Source organism: Drosophila melanogaster, chromosome 2R (assembly GCF_000001215.4).
Source record: "Drosophila melanogaster chromosome 2R".
Taxonomy (NCBI): Eukaryota; Metazoa; Arthropoda; class Insecta; order Diptera; family Drosophilidae; genus Drosophila; species Drosophila melanogaster.
This window is the reverse complement of record NT_033778.4, coordinates 23,574,862-23,589,863: the sequence shown is the minus strand read 5'-3', so window position 1 is coordinate 23,589,863 and position 15,002 is coordinate 23,574,862. Positions and strand designations below refer to the sequence as shown.

General features: G+C 42.6%; 1 protein-coding gene across 5 annotated transcripts in view; it reads right to left on the bottom strand.

Annotated features, from left to right (window-relative positions):
* apt (apontic) overlaps positions 1-15,002 on the bottom strand; it is a 34,636-nt gene that overhangs the window by 9,663 nt on the left and 9,971 nt on the right. Inside the window, exon 2 of one of the 5 annotated variants that reach the window (NM_166610.3) lies at positions 8,396-8,549. The exons of 2 other annotated variants lie outside the window; for them this stretch is intronic. In NM_166610.3, coding sequence (NP_726343.1) covers positions 8,396-8,398 — 3 coding nt within the window. In that variant the 5' untranslated portion in view covers positions 8,399-8,549. Of the gene's footprint in view, positions 1-5,888; positions 6,056-8,395; positions 8,775-15,002 lie in introns of those variants that run through there. 2 more of the 5 variants (NM_166611.3, NM_057832.5) reach the window with 2 other exon arrangements.

The following is a 15,002-nucleotide window of genomic DNA, read 5'->3' as shown; positions in this document are numbered from 1 at the left end:
AAATTGTTTAATTATGCCAAACAGACGACGCAACGCAACGCAACGCACAGCGCAGTGGAAAATGTGTTAACTAATTCTAGGTAATTTAACCAAAGTCTATAGCTGATAAAAGCGAAACCAAGCCAAGCCGAATGGAACGCCAAGAGAAACGCTCCCATTTGGCATTGTTGACGCCTTCTTTGTATAGTTTATAACTTTTTATTTTCCCTTATTTTGTTTTTTTTTTTTTTTTTTACCCATTTTTCGTGTCTAATTTACGTAAATTGTCGGAAAAGAGCGGGTGTGCCTGGTGCAGATGGGTGCGTGAGCAGAGCCATCTTAGACTCAGACGAACTACAAAGGCACCGGAAGTCACAGTTCCACGAAGCTAACTCCCCCTAATTCGCCTTTAAAGTGTGCAGCAAGCGTATTAGAAGTTCGTCGAAAGCAATCTTCTGTGGAGGCACTTTCATTCGCATTTGGGGTTTAACTATTAATTAGACACACATTATTTACCCACATGGTGTCCGGTTTCAGTGATTTGCTGAGCAAATTTACTTAGGCATTTGATTAGGCCCAATTGATAGTAACACAAAAACAAATACGCACTCGTAAAGATATGTACGCATGTGTATCTGTATCTGTATCTGTATCTGTATCTGTATCTGTGCACGTAAGTATGCGAGTGCTGGGTGCAGTCATGAGTATCCAAAAATAATCACCCCGGCCTTATCGAACTAAATAAATATTAAATTGTAATTAAAGTCATGGGAACGATTGGCTTCGAGTGTGCGTGTGTGTGTTGGTCAACAGGAATAACAAATGCTAAGACTACACATAATTTAGAGCTCTTTTGTTTATCGATGTCGCACACATCGTTGTATTTGTATCTGAAATTGATAAATAAGTCGTCGAGACTTTGCCTAGCATTAAGTCAACTGATATTTAATTGCTAATTGCATCGTTTAGGGAGCTTACTGCGACTGTCCACGACGGCACTATCAATAAACTAAACTAAGTACATTTGATAGATAACCTTAATTAAGCTGTCCGGCGAATCGAATTCCTCGAATTTCTTTCAACTTTTCAGCTTTTCAGTTCGCAAGTGACAAAACAGCCCAAGGCGCACAACAGCCCACATGCAAACATCAAAAAAAAAAAAAAAAATCAAAATCAAATTCGAAATCAAAAGCACAACAACCGAAACCACAAACAACGAAAAATTTGTTTGGCAGTGCACACCTGGACGCAGTTGGGTATCTAGATACTAGAATCTAGTCTGCCCGGCAACAATCCATTGATATCGAACTGGAGCTGGAGTTGGCGCTTGGCGCTTGACGCTTGGGGTCGTGGCTGTAGGTCCAGTCAGTATCTGCATCTGTGCCCGAATTTCCAGCCGCCTGCCCGCCCTCCGCCCTCCGCACTCCCCTCGATTATTATGCGCAAGTGTGACGCATGAATCATACCTATAACCCATATAACCTATATTGCCATTTATTTGCGGCTGCTGCCGCCGTTTGCCATTTGCTCGAAAAGTCATGCGCTTTAAATTTTAATAAATTAATTTTTGCCTTTGCCGTGCTGAGTGACTACCTCTAGTATAGTTCGATGTGCATATACACATACATATGTGAATGAAATATGACTGGTCGGCCAATTAGTCGGGCAATATGAATGTAAGGGTGCTACGAACGATCGCCTCCTCCACCGATTGCAGATCTCTCTCTATGTATTTAGATAATAATAATATATACTAACTAATCACTTGATGAGCTCAAAGCTTGATGCTAGCTTACTGAACACAATCAAAGCCGCAGATGCAAAGACATCCAATGATGAATAGTCAACAGTTGCCCCATCGAATACCCAAATCAACTGTCAAATCCGCAAATTAGTCGTTGGAAGCTGAAAGTCTGGCTTGGGTTGTGTTTTTGCGAATCAACTCAATGCCAAATGGATGAGCGAGCGGAGAATATTTGGAATTCAGCATAAAAGGCTGACGACATTTTTAATCCTAAGATCCTAAAATCAAGACTAAACTCAGAGCGAGCGACTGCGTCAAGGTGGGTGGGGTGCTGGTGCTGGTGTTCGTGATCAAATCTCCGATTTTAACGCGCATACCTGCGTGGCGACGATCGTGCGATCGCATCGGGGACTCGTATTAAAATATATATATATATATATAACATCCTCTGCCCACACCGCCCCCGCTCGCACTCACTCACTCACTGAATGGGAACCCTAACTGAAGCCAAAGTCGTAGAATCAAGATTAGGTTTAATAATTCCGAGTGAGTCGCTCCGCTCGCTTCCTTCAACGACTATAAATTCGGCTGTCGAACTACCAAAGCTACCAAAACTGAGACGTGTGAGGGATTAGCAGTCTACACATACATACTTATGTGTACATATGTGTCAAAGTATTTCCCGAATTACTTCGAGTAAAAACTGAAATCATGTTACTTTCGGTTTGGTTTGGTCCCCCTGCCCGACCAATTCGAAAGAAATTAAACAAGCTGAGGTAGCGGGGCAAAAAGGGTGTGTGAGACGCAAGGAAGTGCTGGCTTCTCTTCGCAGTGCGCTATTAAAATACAGAACACACCCAAAAAATATTTTAACGACAACGAAAACAATCAAATCCGAGAAGAAGAACGAGGCAAGAGCAGCTCTCATGATGATGACAAAAGGCTGATCGGGGTGACAGCGCGATTTATGCCTAAATGGTACGCGTTGAAGCATAAGTTATGCCAGCGAACGGAATGAAAGTATCTTACAGATACATAGCGACCAAGAACAAACTGCAAGCGACGGCAATTGCCGGGGTTAATCATTGTTGTGCACATCTGGTATCGAACTTGGCAATCTTCAATCTCTTTTCGAGCGCATATAGGCACTTAGGCAAGGAGTACTTATCTTATCTCATCTTTGGCTAGCTCAAGGATTGGCCAAGGCACGCAGTAACTATCCTAAAGAAACTCTTCAGCTACTCAGATATTAAGCAGAGATATATAATTGGATGTTCTCAATTGTATCTTACAGAAATTGAACTTCTATCTTGAAGCTAAAAAGAATATCATTTTTATGTCTAAGTATAAATGCGCTGACCCCCTTCTGTTATTTTGACCAAACTTTTCAGAACTCTGCCACCGCCGTATAGCTGCAAAGGACAAATGGCCTTCGGCTGAAGTAATTCTTGAGTTCGGTTTTGAGTCCATATCACACAGCTGTCATTATTTCAATAACTGGTTGGCCCGTACAGACGCACACAAGGCAAATAAAAACCCCGGCAATGCGCAGTTGTTGAAATTGTACAAAAGGAGCGGAGCAACTACTCGAATACACTCATAATCGCTGAAAGAGACGGTGCGATACACCGAGTGAAAGAGATGGGCGATGGCTCACTATAAAACGTTAATCCTATTTTATTAAGTGCACGCCATGCGAAATTCTGAATTCCCGGCCACGACAATGAAGATCATTATGAGGATGATGACGCCGCCGACAACCCCTTTTGGTTCCATTCCTTTCCCATTCCGATTCCGATTCCTATTCGTCTGGTGTCTTGCTCTTTTCACCACTAACTGGATGACCCACTCCACCCTATACATATTTCGCCCATGCCGTATTTCAACATTAGCTAATCTCGGTATCAGGCAAAATGGAGAATTCCTATTAATTCTGCGAGCTTCAAAAGCGAATAAAGGGTGTTCGAACAAAAACCGCACAGAATGTGGGCCAAGTTTTGAATTTCCGACATCTGCGTGCGCAAATCCTCCTTTGATCTTCATAATTATATAATGTACCATACTGACTTTAAGACTCACATTGAGTAAAGATACTTTTTCGTGGCCAGCGCATCCTTGAGATGCCAATAAATCGCCTCTAGTTTGGATATACTATCTTTTCAGCACCATTTCCTCCATATCACACTGTCATTCATTCAATAGAAGATGTGAACTTTGGGCGTTGCCCCAGCGGCTACCTGAGATGATTTATGTTGTCCTGTGCTGATCATAATTCACGAATTTTTCAAGGCAATCAAGATGAGCAGGGGTGGCATGAGTAGAATTGATATTTTCGGGCCGGAGAATATAAGCAGCAAATGCGTTTCCATTTCTCGATTATTGTGACTAATTGCGTTTGATTGTCAATTGGTTTGCATGTTGCAGACAAATAAATTAATGGCCCACCAGAGGAAAAACAGGGAGCAGCCGGAGTTGAGCGGGCCCTAGGCCTGCCCGCATGCAAACACATGGAAAGCGGAAAAACTCTGGCGGTTTGGAAAATGCAAAAGCCACGAATTCGGTGGCGTGAAAAGTTTAACCCAAAAAAAAAAAAACGAGTGGGTAACGAGAGGGCGAAGGGATCGGGTTAAATGGCACACAAGTTCCCATGTGGAGGGATGGCAAATAAGAAGAACGCGCTGAGGGTACCATCATATTTACAAGTCCGATTGCTATTAATTCGTTACTTAATTGCTCCTCTTATCGAGAGCCGAGTCGCGTTCTTAGTTGGGGGGAATGTTTTTGTATTTCATAGTCGCTCATTGAAAATAATTAAAGTTAATTAAGACGTTCTCCTCGGGCAGCAGGCATGCATTGCCTAACCGTATCTATAAATTTAAATCGCCACTAATTGAGCGACTTTCGGGTGACGCCGCGGCGGACTTTGGCCCACCGCCATAAAGATTCCCGATCCGATGTTGCAATATCTAAGCCAAACCCAGTCCAAAATTCTCTGCTGCGGCATTATCAAAAACATGAAGCACGTGCATTGATTGATTGCCAGTTTATTGTCTCGCCTCATGGCCGGGGGCTTAAGTTCCAAAACTGAAAAGACGCTTTTCGAGGAGGAGGAGGAGTTACCATTGCCATTGTGCCTCGCGGAGTTGCGATGGCCACGTGAGGTGGTCGCGTGTGTCCCGGAAAAGCGTGAAATCCCATTGGCAACGTTGCTCGGAATGAACCAGCTCTCGAGCATCATTATAAGTTATTCATTTCTGGCTGGTCGAGTTTGATATATCGTGTTTCTCAGTTTGCCAATTCAATTACTAGATTTAATAAGCAAACGCAATGAAATGCAAAAGGACAGATATAATATATGTCAAATGTATAAGCACGTATCTATAAAGTAATGAGCATATTTATAAGATACTTTTTTGGTAATGCCTAACCTAGAACTAATCTATAAATTTAAGTTTATTTTATGAGTATTTTAAGGATCTGTTGATAGGTGAAATAAAGAGCCTGAATCTAAAGCGGCATCCACATGAGCATAACATGAGGTGACTCAACTTGGACCGGCTGTGCCTGTCGCCTGGCTTGACTGACTGACTGACTGACTGGCTGGCTGGCTGACTGACTGACTGACTGAGGATGTGAGGTATTGACTGACTGATGGACAGATGAACAGATGGACATGTATTGTCTGCGACGGCCGCTTTTCTTACACTTGCATTAATTTTCCGCTGTGGAAAACTATGGAGACCCAAGTGAGTGATGGAACGAATTTGCATTCGACATTTGAGGCGCTCACAATCGGTGACGGGGTAACGAAACCCTAGCCTCAATATTAATATGGAAAATTCCTTAGCCATTAACATAAACATTTCGATCGAAAGCCTTTCAGCAATTGGCTTTTAAAGGTTGTCCTCCAATTTCAAGTGCCAATGAATATACTAATTGTACGCTGTCAATTGAGGCTTTTTAAATATTTATGAGCATAGAACCAATAAATAAGAAATCTTATTTCAACGCCAAACCTAAGTTGGCATAAGCGGGCAACCTTTCAATTTGAATTCCAGATCGAAATTTTATGGCACTTGGAAATTAAGTAGTCAGTAGCAGGCGCAGATACAGATACAGATACAGATACAGATACAGATACAGATACAGCTACAGCTACACTCACATGCAATCAGATCAAATCCCATTCCAGATGGTGAAAATTAGCCATGGAAGAAGTTGCCTCAACTCGCAGATACTCGTATGTGTGCTTTTGTGGTCATTATAAATAAATTCCAATAATTGCCAATCCAATAGGCAGCCAATAAAAAGGGGTTGGCAGCTGACAAAGCTCTAAAATGTGCTCGAATGGTATTTTCGATTAACTGAATTTGGCCAAATGCTGGCCAAGAGTTCTTATTAATTTTGGAAATATGATACATATTAATCCTCTATAAAGTGATAGTAACTAACCCTTTGATAATCGCCCTTAAAAACAATCCAATCCAATACTGTCACTTAAGTTATATGACTTTACATATCGCCATCAATTTTAGTATCCTATAAAGCATTTTCCTAGTCATTTTCTATTTTCAGTGAGCACTGCCAGCTGTAAGATCTGCACTCTATATGTTGTATATATAGGCAGCATCCTCCGAAATGTCGGATGTGTGGAATCGAATTAATGGGGAGATTTTCCGCGGCAACAAACATGGTCCGAATGTGTAGACCACAGTAATTTCGATTCGTATTGCTCATTACAGCCACTTTTTGGCCAATTATGATTATGCCATATAAAATAGCGTATTCCACGATTATCGGCCGCGGATTCTTGAGCATGTGTTTGTAGGAGTGGCAATTAATAAAACAAATGTGGTCGTTTCGTTTCGTTTCATCCGCCTCCTTCCGCCGCCGAGCATTTTGAGTGGAAACATATCGGGCACATTCTCGCCCGACTTTTCAATGGAAAAGCCATCGCAAGTGCGGGAAAAGTGGGAGAAGAAAAGTTGCAAGAGGGGGGCGCACGCCCTGAATGGAAAACGCGGGGTGGCACCCGACAATATTGGGGAATATGATTTGTGTAAAAGTTCGGCTGTGATTAAGCACTCGAAAGTGTAATTGCAGCCGTGTGTGTGTGTGTGTGTGTGTGCGTGCACTTAAAAATAGCAGCCCCCAACTAAGACCATAACTAAACCCATAGCCATATGGGTCTCCGAACGATCCTATACTTATGCGATCTGAACGATCTGGCGACGGCAGCTGGTGGAAAAGTCGGAGCAGAGAGCTGCGACGACGACTGCGAATGCGAATGCGAATGCGAGTGCTTCAAGTCAATTTTTGAATTATTATGAATCGTTTTTCGCTTTCGTTGTTCTCTAATTATAACAACATCATAATCATAATCATATTCGCGATCATAATTTCATATTTGGCTGACTCTTCGCATTTTGCGGCGTTCTTAATGTGCCAAAAGTTTATTTGTATCCCGCCAAGAACACAGATACAAATGTATCTCTCCTCTCACATATGGCGCAGCATTTTCAATATTTCCCAAACGAGCAAAGCGCACATATTCTTCTTCATTTTTCTTCATATTTCGCATTTATTGCGATTAATTTGAAAATCAGATACGTAACACATTTGATTGCAAAACATTGTTGACAATTGAGAGCATCATCTCTGGCAGTCGAATTCTTTAGCCATCGCCCATTCGCGATGATATAAAACTTGGAGTTTATCAATCGTCGGCCAGCTTCTTAGTCATTACTATAATGTCGCTGAACTAAGACCGTACTAAGCTCCAAACACCTATCAGCTGCAATAGTTATCAACACAAAGACCCTTGTGGGGGGTATCCACAAAGGGATAACGATTGGAATTCGGCACATATCCGCCTGGAGACTCCTCGGTTTGGCTATGTCAGAGTGCTGCTTTTGGTACTATAATCCAGCGGAATTATATAAGTAAGAGAGGAAGTGACGCGTCGATGGCTTAATTGTACAGTGTGCATATTGCTTTATGGATCCCGGAGCAAATAAATCGCGAAACACAAATCAGAGTCGCCTTTTATGGGTGCAGTTCGCTCGGTCGCCTAAGTTAAGCGAATCAGCAGCGCCGGAAATTATAGAAATTAGCGATGCCAATATTATTGAGCACAAATTAATATGCAGCCAAGAGATTAAGCTAAATTTATATGTACGCCGCAGCGTCGAGTGCGTGCCAAATAAAAGGTATTCTCCGATTCTGAATCGGAATATCACCATATCTCCATTGGTATCTCACTTCATGTTTCACTTTATAATATGCAATCTAGCCCACACAAATGACGGGCGAAGATACCAAGCCATTTGCCAGTTAGTTGGCTAATGACTAAGACTAAGGAGTGTCAGTCAAGTCACACAAACTTGGCTAATAAAATAGAAATTAGCCAGTGCGCGCTGATTCATAGGGCGTATGAAAATGCGGCACTAGAACGTTTATATTGGCCAATATTTTCGTTTCATGTTTATAAGCCACACATCTAGAATGTTGCTCGTTATCATCACTAGACTGGCACCTTAAATTCGAAGTATCCTTTTGTAAGGATAGGTAGGATAGAAAATACCATTTGTATTTAGTCCTTTGCCAATGTTTGTGGCCAACACTACGGATACCCTGTAGATATGTTTTGGTGTGAGCCATGTTCATATTTACCATTTTGATTGTCTGTTTGTGTGCGTTCGTTATCCTTTTCACAAGTCCTTGCGAAAAGTTCACTCGTGTGTGTTTGTTGATAATCCGAAAAGCGAGAGTTTTTGCAAGTTTATCGTGTTTGTTTTGATTTCTAGAACTTCGTTGTTTCTGCAAGCTAATTGCACATGTTCACATGGGTAAATTGGTTTATATGTTGGTTTCTTGGTTGTGTAAGCACTCGAAAACCGATTCAAAATTGTGTTTAGCACTAGGTATCGGTATCATTGGGCGGGTTTCTTAAGTGATTGATGGGGGAAGAACGCCGGATGAAAGCCAAGAACGCTGGAATTGTGCCGCTGCGCGCGTTCGCACTGCTTCACGTTTAGTTACTGACTAAAGGGCCGCATTTCAAAATTTTTTTAAAATCATTCTGCTCTGCCAGCGGCGACGGCGACTGCGGCAGCGACAAACACACAACAACAACGAAAAACTAATAAAATCAATTTACAAACGCACACAAGCACGAGCGGAGCCGAAGACACTTCGTGTGCGCTTCGTGCAGCAACGAAACATGCTGCAGAGAGCAATTCGGGAGCGGCGCTCTCGCGCTTCGCTAGTGTGCGTTGTATTTGGCTTTAAATGTGGGCCAAAAGTAATGACAATAGCGGCAATTGTACTTTAACTTAGGCTGATTGCCAACTCCGCTCTCTGCCGCTCTCTTCTCCTTCGTCTTTGCTTTTCTCGCTCTCTCTCTCTCTCTGCGAGTGAGTGGGAGTAGCAAATGGGCGAGCAAAACAAAAAGCAAGAACGCGGCTACAACAAAAGCAACAGTGCGCTCTCCTCGGAATAAAACAACAAATATCACAAATCTGAATTATTTGCTCAGCCAGCAAAAAAAAAGTATCTCGGTTTTGAAGAAGGATGTTGCAGCTGCATAGCATAATTTAGGGAGTCTTCGGTTGCCTCCCCCTTTTTTATTATTCTTACATAATCACCTCGCTTATTGCTCGAATTTCACAGCGAACGAATGAGAGGAATCTAATCCGAAGGAACCCTCATGTCAACGACCGTTATAAGAGCTACCAACCCGTCCGTAATTACACACAAAGTTCCATATCGCATATACATAAATCGCAATTAATCAAGTGCAAGCCAATGCCGCTATATACCACCAACCCTCCCGAACTAGCAAACCCTAACCCAAAACTCAAACCCAAACCTAAGCCCAATTTCAATCCAAATCCCAACAAGTTCAAAAACTCCGACGTTTTGCGAACCATAATTACTCTCGCTCGCACTCACAGTTCTCTCGACTGCCGCCATCCCGCTCGCACTCACTCTCCCCCCCAAGCGGCTGCTACTAAAAATGTAATCATTATGCTTTATCGTGATAATCAGCAAAGGCAGCAGTCGCAGTGGAAATCGCAGTCAGGAGAAAAGTTTTATGCCCTTTATGGACAGGGTGTCAAAGGGTATGCCGCATATGCCTTCGTTGCAGCGACAGGAGGTAACGGATTAAGCGGGTTTACGTTAGGGATACCAGATAGGAAATTAGTAGAGGTGGTAACACATTCGAAAAGCCTAACCCATACCCTTCCCATCGAACAGTTTCGTTACTTTGGAACTTAGATTTCGATTCAATAGGTTTATGTTCCTCTGATTGCATTCTACGAAGAAATGCCTCCTTCGCACAATGGGATTTATGATATTAAATCAAATTGTTCGACACAATTATGGGTACTGTACTAAAGAGGTCTTCAAGACATGGCAATTAAGCAGCAGCTGCTCAGCTCGAATGGGGTTACATTGAACCCCTGACTAATTGATGGGTATCAAAGTGCTTGCCTCACTTACTCGCACTTACAGCAAGAGCAAAGCTAGCAGTAGTACATAACAAAGGGAAAACCCTAGCGCAAATATACATTCGAACTAGCCGGTAGAGGGAGCGAGGGATACGCGTGTGGTAGGTGCGAGCGAGCGAGCAGGAGCGAGCTGCCAGCACATCCAACTGGCAAACAAACAAACTAAATTACAACAATTCCAAAAATTTATAATTGTGCTCAGGCGAACACACACACACACACAAGTCAAGTTAGAAGTTGAGGAACCACCACCCAATCCAACCCAACCCACCACCCCTTGGCATGCCACCACCCCCATCCTGGCGTGGTAATCGTCATTGGCATCGGCATCATCATCTGGGTTTTTTGCCTTCTCGCCTTACAATTCGACGTGGGAATGGGGGAAGAACGGCAGGGCGGCGGGTAGGGCAACTAACAAAAACCGAAAGACCGAAGGACCAACAACAAAAAAGGCAGTTAAGTTAAAATGTACTTAGAGTTTAAGCGTAACCCCGAAATCCCAACCGAACCCGAAACGAGATTGTGTGTTTTAAGCGTTTTAGTTACCCCTACCCCCACCGCTACGCCCCTGGCCATGCCACCCCTCTCCCTCTCTCACTCCTTCCATCCTGCTTGCTCCTTTTGTTGTGCCTGCCCCTTGCGAAGTCAGCCATCTTGTGCGGCGTTATTAAATTTTACACAAATACTAAAAATGAAATCAAAATTTTCTTATTACAATGACTATTTTGAGACCATCCCCACAGCCCACAGCCCACAGCCCACCCCTCCTCCTCATCGTTCTCGTCCTTTTCCGCCTGCTGTCCTTTTCTTTTCCTTTTCTTCTGCTCAGCTCCTTTATCCAACTTCTGCTTCTTTCTCAACAGCTGTGCCTTGAGTCGATTCGGTGTCCTTTGAAGGGTGGAGGAGTTCGGATCTTTCGAGGATACCCTAACTCAAATGTTGGTAACAAGTTACTTCAGTTCAACTTATTCCCTAAATCTTAATGTTTTGGTTTAACATTCCTTAGCATTCAAGTTGCATATGTTATGGTAAATATATATATCAATCCTAGTAGTTTAGGGTGGTAAGTGAACTTGCTATTCGGTGTCGGCCGACATTAAAAACCGATTCCATTCCTCGTTTCTCATTGCTCGGCATTATGTGTCTGTGTGCGTAGAAATGAAATCGTACTTATGCCACTACTTATCGACTGCATTCATTGTTAGTACTCAGTAAAACTTTTCAGTTTTTGGCTGTTGACCCCTTCGAACCCACTAAGCCCACTATTCGGTTGGGGGAAACTTTCCATCAGTGCAGAAGTCCTGTAAATGTCCGAACAAAAATCTATAAAAATCAATTAGAAATTTTTCGTGCAGCACAGGAAAATCCCAGTCAGTGAGCGCAAATGTTTTACGACTTCCTGTGCCAACTAAATAAATTTGAGCATTTTGATTCTACCTACCAAAACACGGCAAAGACCAGAAAAAGCAAACTACCTGAGCATACATACTTAAAATTTTAATTAAACACTGCCAAGGTTGAGTGCCTAAACAAATCTCGCCCGATAAGCCGCAATGCGAAGCGAAGGAACAAATCCCAAAGATATAGGATACAACGAAGGACAAGTGATGAATAATACCAATCACGTACGTCTGGGTACAACAGGGGTGGGGTGGGGGTTAACAGGCGGAGAGGTTAGGAGCAGCAGGAGGAGGAGGAGGAGGGGGCCACCTCCGAGGCCTAATCAAAAGAGCATTGTAAACTAAGCCAAGACAAGATGAGAATTCCAATTCTGAAAGGATCGTCAAAGATCTGGCAGGCAACTCGGAATGCGTAATCTCACACCAAAATGCTGCAGCACACAGAAACAACAAACTAAGTGCCGATACACACACAGATACTCAGCGCACGCACACACGCGCACTAGCACACCTACACCACACCTTCGCAGGCCACCTATCTACATAAATCTATGGAATGAAAACATTTTTCATGCTTCCAAGATAGAGAGCGCTGCACTTGGAAAAATGTGCAACTATTTAATATCTTTAGAAAAATAGATCAATCAGCACCTTCGGCTTGCATGCTAAAATTCCCAAACAGTTATAGCCCACAAAATATCGTAAGCTTTTCTCCTAATTTGAAGACATTGTAAATTTATGATTGATAATTATCAAATTGAGCCTCATCGTACTGATATCTATTTTCTGGATCCCATCAAACCGTGCAGTTTCTCGCAGTGTAATAACCCAGAGAGTGATCCATTGGGAGACAATTAGTCGAGCTGAGACAGGCTTCCATCTCGCATCTCCCGATAGCCAGTCCCTCGTCCCTCGTCTCACCGCTCACCCCTCACCCCTCACCTACCGAGCCATAACTTGCGTTAAAAGGTCAAGCCGACTCTTTGATATGGAAGCATTGATCTATTGTCCCTACAGAGCAGTGTGTGTGCATTTTATACGCTTCGTTCTTAGTGCGATATTCCCTTTATTTCGATGTTCTGCCGGCTCGAACGTTCTTCTTTTTTTTTTTTTAGTGAGTTGGTTCGTCAAAATGATTGATTTGTAGGTGATGAATTACAACAACCACAGCAACGAAACATCCAAGGCATTCTAAGGTTGGGTTAGCTAAGAGCCAACCGACAGACAGATAGATGGATTCAGGGATAGCCGCATGGATGTGTGAGAAAGGTATGGGACATAGTGAGGATTAAATACGAAATTTTCCATTTAAAAATATCTCTTATTGTTCGCATTCGTTTTTTGTTTGGTTTTGTTTTCTACGCTCCTCGTTTGCTCATTTTCCATTTTTTTCTCCGTTCAAGGGGGAGGCTTAAAACGTTTTCCACAGATAAATCTGATATCGGGATTTGGGAAAATTAATTATTGTAGCCATGCACGTTGAACAATGACAATGTGGGAGAGTCATCTCTGAGGGACGGATGTCTGTCATTTAGTTGACGAAATTCTAGGCAGGACTTCTTTTCAAAAGACGGGGATCTCAGGCGAAGATAGCAAAGAAATCCCATTAAGGGTAGAGGACAGTTGTTCTATTAAAATATGGCTCTTCGTTATATTATATTTGTACATATGTATTGACGGAGATAGTTTAATCAAATTCCTTGAAAAAAAATGCCTAGCTTGATTCATGAGATGATCCTGGGTGGCAGGAGTTACGAGCATGTGCAACGAAGTCTCTTAAAACTTATAGTTTGATTGTATATTTCATATAATAATAGTTGAAGACCCTTCACACGTCATCATTCCAGCTGAACAACAACTCAATTCACCAATCTCCACTCCACTTCACGGGCTCACCGTGAAGTCTCCCACTCGATGAATCTCAACTGGTCGCAACTAATTCGCACATCTTTCCGCACTTTAATGCATCATCTCGGCATCATTTTGGCCCTGCCCCGGCAACTCGAATTCAAAATAGCTTAGAAGTACATGTTGCAACCCCTTTCTGTCGAGGGTGTACACTTCGCGGTTCGCGATGAAAAGCGGGCGGGGAAATTGATGGAAAATTTGTTGCCCATAAGACAACAATGGCTCTGATTTGTACATGGCCAACGGAAGGGAAGAGGGCGGTGGTCCGTTAATAAAAATCTGAGGGCACAATTCGAATTCAAATGGCTTCATGGTAATCAAGAATTTTCGACCATTAATACAGTTATACAAAAAGCCATAAATACACAAATATTATTCACATAGAAAACTGGGCGCAGATATAACTTTGAATACATTAGATTATTGCCTTGGATATAGCAGCCTCCCTCAGCGTCAACATCGCCATCATCATCAGGGGCAACCCATTCTAATGCGTATCTCAGGGTAAATATCTCAACTCGACGCTTTGTGTATCTGAGTATCTGTATGTCGCTTTGCTGGCGCAACCCCGCAACTAAAAAGTATCTTTGTGTTGTGTCACTTTTCCTTCGGCTTCATGGCTAAATATGTAAATACATTTGCCTAACTTTAGAGCCGAGCTGTGTGAAGTGCGATTTGGCAATCTCCCAATCTGCCGGGCACTCCAAATAAAGGGGGAAAATTGAAATACGCTTTCAACGCCGTTGCGATTTGAATTTCAAATGTCGAGCGAGTACAGTTCCCGCCCGACTAGACAATCCATAGATGCAGATGCAGATGCGTAGATGCCGCCTCTCATAACTGAGTCCACCACCCCATTTTTCGCCGAGCGACTCAGTTATTGTCATTGCCAGAGACTTGAATTTGTTTAATAATAGTTGCACCCCCTGGATTTGGGACTCAAAAACTGGGCGAGGGTTGCAGCCTCAAAAGCAACCAGCTATTGCATTATTAGCACAAATCTGGGGAAAGGGACACCTGTTCAAATGGTAATTGAATCTCCGCATTGCAAAATAGAAACTGAGATACACTCGCAGACTTACTTATGGATCGTAGTCTTGCGCATTCATAATCTGCAGACAAAGGACTTTTGCCCAAACAGCTGCGCAAGGCTTGCAAGGCGCAAAACTAGTTCCTAAAACTACGCATATAAGGCAGATGGAACATGGGCAACAAAGACGCATTTTGGCTTTTCAGATCTCAGTTTTTCATTGATATACGCTCTATGTTTTAGGCTACACTGAGGAAAATCCAGCTGTGAAGGATGGAGTATTCGCATCATTCATTCGCATCAAGAAGAATGTATATGTATCATCTCTTATGCTTTCTTTGCCAATTCTATATCTTCCTCAAATATCATAAAATGTATAATATTTAATATCACACATTTTCGCTCAGTGAGCGTTTATCCTAAGACTT